Source organism: Triticum urartu, chromosome 6 (genome assembly GCF_003073215.2).
Source record: "Triticum urartu cultivar G1812 chromosome 6, Tu2.1, whole genome shotgun sequence".
In the NCBI taxonomy this organism is placed as follows: Eukaryota; Viridiplantae; Streptophyta; class Magnoliopsida; order Poales; family Poaceae; genus Triticum; species Triticum urartu.
Window position 1 is genome coordinate 494,907,715 of NC_053027.1, and position 5,934 is coordinate 494,913,648.

Genomic DNA, 5,934 nt, shown 5'->3' on the forward strand with positions numbered 1-5,934 from the left:
ATCATCCACAACTCTTTGTGTTCTACTCATGCATATAACATCTACGCATAGACCTGGCTTGGATGCCACTGTTGGGGAACATAGTAATTCTAAAATTTCTACGATCACGCAAGATCTAACTAGGAGATGCATAACAATGAGAGGGGAGAGTGTTTCCTCGTACCCTCGTAGACCGAAAGCAGAAGCGTTTAGTAACGCAATTGATGTAGTCGAATGTCTTCACAATCCAACCGATCCAAGCACCAAACGTACGACACATCCGTGTTCAGCACACGTTCGACACGATGACGTCCCTCGAGCTCTTGATCAAGTTGAGAACGAGGGAGAGTTCTGTCAGCACGACAACGTGGCGACGATGATGATGAAGTTATCGGCGTAGGGCTTCACCTAAGCACTACGACGATATGACCGAGGTGTTGAACTGTGGAGGGGGGCACCGCACACGGCTAAGAGATTGTCTGTTGTGCTTTGGGGTGCCCCCGCCCACGTATATAAAGGAGGGGGGAGGAGGAGGTCGACCAAGACACTATGTTTAACTTCATATCGTGATCTTTTGTATGTTTAACTGTAGAGGCTTACTAGGGACACTGTGTTTTGTCTATGTATCCACACATGTATGAAGTTTCCGGTTAATACAATTCTAGCATGAATAATAAACATTTATCATGATATAAAGAAATATAAATAGCAACTTTATTATTGCCTTTAGGGCATATTTCCTTCACTCGCAGGCTCTCTTGTGTCTTTGTTGTGGACTTGTGGTCAAAGCATCATGGCGTGCCAACGCAAGGAGCTCACGGAGAGCGTGTCCATGACACCGCGGTTGGCTTGGTGAGGCCAGTGGCTCGGCGTGGGTCGCTGGCTTTGAACAGGATGTCAAAGCGCTTGTCGGAGGGACCGTCGCCAGCACTCCCACGGGAGGGAGAGGGCACATCGAAGAATGGGTTGGTGGAACGGGAGAAGTGCATCCCCCCGCGCTCGAGGCCGCCGCCATGTCCACGCTTCTTCCACTCTCAAGGCCGCCGCCGTTGGGGCCAGCTCCTCGTACTTCGGCAGCCGCTACCAGCGACCTTGCGTGCTCCTCCCACCGAGGCCGCTGCGGGATTCCTCGTCTCGCGGCAACTGGGGATGTGCGTGGCGGATGCGGTGGTTGTCGGGTGGAATCCCACGGCTGCCGCAGGATCTGCCGCTCTCCTTGGCCGGTGCCCGGGCTGCGGAGCTCCTCGTAGCCGCTGATGCTCATGGCGGATCGAATCTACAATTGAATGGGAATCCTTAACATATACAAAGTATAATTTGAACTCAAGTAAGGCCACGTAATACTAAATCCTCGGAGATAGTTGTAAACATCGGATCAATCTGGAGCTCCTTTCCCTCCTTCAGTGCATATACACCCCATTGCCATACCGAGCGTGACGTGACTGTAAGCCGACGTGGCCATGGCGCGACGAGGGATGGGGGAGACACTGTGGTGATGTATCTGGCACGAACGTGGATGGGAAAGCAGATGTGAGCTAGGGGAAGGCGGCGCAGCAACGAACGGAACGACATGTAGATTGGGGAGGGATGGGATTCGTGGTGGGAAATGATCTCGGCGTCCGTGAATCATGGATGTTTTGATGAAGGAGTTTCCTTTTTTACATGTTCATGTGGGAGGAGGTATGCTATGAGTCGGAGCGGATGAACGAAATGACAATACCTACCATCACGACCGCAGACTCCTCCTTTAGAAGTAGAGAAAAAAGTAACACTTCCATATTAAGATTTGTTTGTCATGGTTTACTTGTTAATCTTTTTAAATCCTTTATTTGTTTCCCGAAAATATATTATTTTTTTCCTAAAGCAAATTGCATTAATGAGAGAGATCGGTTGATTTGGATAAGTTAGGAAAGTTAGATCCGTGATCTTTTGTATGTTTGGAAAGTGCTGATTTTTTAAAGAAAATAGTGAAGTAAAAAATAAATCAATGGATAAGAAAATCCATGGGAGGGGGTGGTGGGAGGTGGAAGGAAATAAAACCGGACGAAAATAAAACCGGAGTACCAGGCTACCAACTGCTCCATTAGGAGTAGAGATGAGAACGTCTTGTCGTAGTGGATCTGTTAAACTGGTTATAAGTGGAGTTCGTATGTGACACACTCTGCGTCAAAATGATGCGCATTCGCACAAGCAAGTCTTTCACGAGCGCCGATTGGGCCGGCCCATTGAAGTGCGCGGCAAAAACCAGGTGAAAATCGCAAAAAGGGTAGCTGGGATTGGAACACAAGACTACCAACTTGTGTTTACATGCTACTAGCCACTACGACAGAAGAGCTCGCCGGACCAACGTACAATGAAACTCTAAAAGAACAAACGAAACTATAAGACTTAACACTGCTTGAAAATATCCTTTACAAATTTTAAAATTTTAATTAAAATTTTGAATGTATGATTATTTTTTGACAAAAGCAATTAATTTTATGATATCACGAACAAATTTTAAATTTCCAAACATTTTTCGTAAATATGAACATTTTTAGAATTTGTGAACAATTTTCTAAAGCACGAATATTTTTTAAAATTTAAGAACAAATTTTGAAACAGAGAACATTTTCGAAAATGCCAAACAAATTTGGAAGCACAAACATCTATTGAATACATGAACGAAAAATTGAAATCCAGAGCATTTTTTGAAATCTTTGAACAAATTTTTGTTAAACACGAACATTTTTTTTATAAAAATGCAATCTTTTATTTTATAAAATCATGGGTTTGAAAGGCAAACAAATTTCGTATATTTTGAACATTTTTTATTTTGCATTTTTTGAACTCCCTGCAAAAATGCGAACAATTTTAAAATTTTGAGAATGCCTTTTCAACTTGCGAACAAAGTTTTGAAATGCAAACAAATTTTGAGCATTTTTATGAAAAAAAGCAGGAAAAAAAAAGAGAAATAGAAAAAAGGAAAAAACAAATAAAAAGCATTCCAAACAAAATTGGAACAATTTTTAAAATCACAAACATATTATTTATTTTTAGACCAAAGTTAGAAACGGAGAACAATTTTCAAAATTCGAAACAAATTTTAAACGTGAACATTTTTTGCATACGTGAACAAAATTTTGAAAACATGATTTTTTTAAATCCCGGTCATTATTTGAAAATGAAAAAAAACATTCCAAACATTTTTTGGAAAATGAAAACAATTTTTGAAATGCCCGAACAAATTTTTGAAAATGCGGACATTATTTGAATTTATGAACAATTTTGAAAGCACGCCAATTTTTACAAAATTTAAAATATTTTAAAAGTACGAATATTTTTTTGCAGTTTCTGAACAAAATTTGAAACCTGATTTGTTTTTAAAAATGGTCTTGAAATGTAAAGGAAACGAAAAAAAGAAATCGAAAAGGAAAAGAAAAGAAGCAGAAAGGTCGACAAAAGAAAAAAACGGTTCTAGGAACCTTCTAGAAGTTTCCCAAAATCAGAAAAACCCGGCTGGGAAACTTTAGAAGGTTGCCGAAACCGGACAGTGCCCCAATTGATTAACGGGCCGGCCCACGTGAGCGCTTCGATCGCCAGCTCTGTGCGTTGCGTCGACAGTTCGACGCAAGGAGCGGCAAATAGGGGATTCCGGTTATAAGTATCTGATTCTCAATTGCCTCAAAAAGAAAGAAAATAATCTGATTCTAGAAAAAAAAAGGTTAGAAGTGTCTGTTCGGTCCATGCATGGCATGGAAAATATCTAACGTTCAATGTGCATTTCCCGTCTTGCATGTTTCAGTGCTCGACAAATCGTATACAAAATATTCTCCATTAATCAGCATTCACAGCCTTCCATCAAAAACAAAGGAAAATCAGCACTCACAGCCTGTGCGCAATCCGCATTCTTGGTGGATATTAATTTTGTCCTCCAAATTTACACCCGCGCATTTACTTGCAGCGTATCTCGCGATTTCGCACCGATCGGTCGTGCATGCTGGATTCCCAGAGCTTCTCTGTCGTTCTGTTAATGGCAGGCGGTCCACGTTTCTGCGCTGTAAATGAATTCGCGTGAGGTCTCCCCAGGCCGCCTGTGATGGGATGGCGAGGCCGCCACACGCCTACCCGGGGCGCTGGCCGTCCTATAAATAGGGCCGCACGTCGAGGCTCAGAGGCAACGCAGACGCAGCCTCGACCAGGGGATAGATAAGGATAGATCGGGAGTCAGCTTGGGAGAGAGAGAGAGAGAGGGGGTCGAGAGAGAGGAGGAATCGCCAGACACGATGGGCGCCACCGGCCAACGTCGGCTGTCATCTCTGCCCGCGGCGGCGGCCGCGCCCCTCCTGCTTCTGCTCGTCGTGTCCTCCTGTAAGTCGATGGTTTCCGGCCGGGGCACGATCTTTTTGTATATATCGCCCATTTCTGTTTGAATTGTTAACTGATTCGCTTCGATTCTGACAGGGAGCCAGGCGGCGGCGGCGGCTCCGGTCTGGACGACGGCGCTGGAGAAGCACGTGGCGTTCTTCGACACCGACAACGACGGCATCGTCTCCTTCTCCGAGACCGAGCAAGGTGAGGAAACGACCGTCGATCACGCGTCTTCTCCGCCCCCCTTGTTTATCGGCTTCGGTCCTTTTTTGCATCGACGGCTGGCCGTCGTCGCAGACTTCTAATTTTGCCCCTTTGTGTGCATGCATGCAGGGCTTCGTGCCATCGGTCTCGGAGCTATCGAGGCGGCGGCCAGCGCGACCCTGATCAACGGAGCCATCGGACCCAAGACCAGACCTGTACGGCCATGCTCTTTCTCTCACTTGTCCAACACGCGTAAACAATCTCATGCCGTTTCCATGTTCCCTTGGGCGCTTAATCCATGTCAAATATCATCGGGGTTGTTACTTGTTCAGTAGTTCGTAGGCGACAGTTATGAGTTTACAAGGTCATCTTTCTTCGGCGTGCTCCTCCAGTCTCCTCATAGTCAGTTAGTTTGGTGCATATATGGCAAGGTTGGCGGCCTAAATAAACGCTTTACGCGCAAGCACACTTGTCGTCCAACACGTCCTTTTGTGTACACCTGCAACTGTGTGCCCTACTCTTGACACGAGTACAGAACCCGTGGACACAGTACCTGATACAAACATAACATGCAGGAAAATGCTACGACGTCGCGGTTTGACATCTACATAGCCAACATCCATAAAGGGATCCACGGGAGCGACAGCGGCTCGTACGATGCTCAAGGAAGGTTCGTTCCGGCCAAGTTCAACGACATATTCGCCAAGTACGCCAAGGTCAAGCCGAACGCCCTGAACGAGGACGAGCTGGGGGAGATGCGCACTGCCAACAGGAAGGAGGGTGACTTCAAAGGATGGTAATAATTTATCTCTCTTATTCATGCCGACGGTCGAGGTGTCGCCGTGCTAACTCCGCCGGCGGTTGCAGGGCGGCGTCGAAGGCGGAGTGGGGCATGCTCTACAGCCTCGCCAAGGACAAGGACGGCTTCCTTCAGAAGGACACCGCGCGCAGCGTCTACGACGGCAGCCTCTTCGCTAAGCTGGCCAAGAAGGTTGCTTCGTCTGGAAATTAACCGACCCCGACCGTGATTTGTACCCCGTGTTTTTTCTTCGAGATGGAATTTGTACTCCGTATTATTCGTGTCTTGTTCGTTGAACATGTGCTGTCGCTGTACAATTAAAAATGAAACCTGTTAATGCAAATATAATTTAGTCCTCCATTTGGCATGGCCGTTGCTGCTTCTGCAGATCCGGCGTTTTCTCCTAAGATCCTTGTGTGATGAACGTTTTTTCCTAAGAACGACTGGTCTTTTTTCAGCGTACTATAAGCTCGATTGGTCTAGAGCTCGATGGATCAGCTGACTTGTTATTACAGGTGACTACTAGTGCCCAAACATGAAGGAGGATTTGGGTGTGAATAATCGAGACTGTTCAATATTAGCCTGCTGAGCAAATGGTGGTG

General features: G+C 45.7%; 1 protein-coding gene across 1 annotated transcript; it reads left to right on the forward strand.

Annotated features, from left to right (window-relative positions):
* The first annotated feature begins 4,146 nt into the window (after nucleotides 1–4,146).
* Nucleotides 4,147–5,713, forward strand: LOC125512506 (probable peroxygenase 4). Its single transcript, XM_048677603.1, has 5 exons — nucleotides 4,147–4,329; nucleotides 4,423–4,533; nucleotides 4,663–4,748; nucleotides 5,109–5,329; nucleotides 5,401–5,713. The coding sequence occupies exons 1-5, from the start codon at nucleotides 4,245–4,247 to the stop codon at nucleotides 5,543–5,545; spliced, it is 648 nt and encodes a 215-aa protein (XP_048533560.1). The 5' UTR covers nucleotides 4,147–4,244; the 3' UTR covers nucleotides 5,546–5,713.
* The last annotated feature ends 221 nt before the right edge of the window (nucleotides 5,714–5,934 follow it).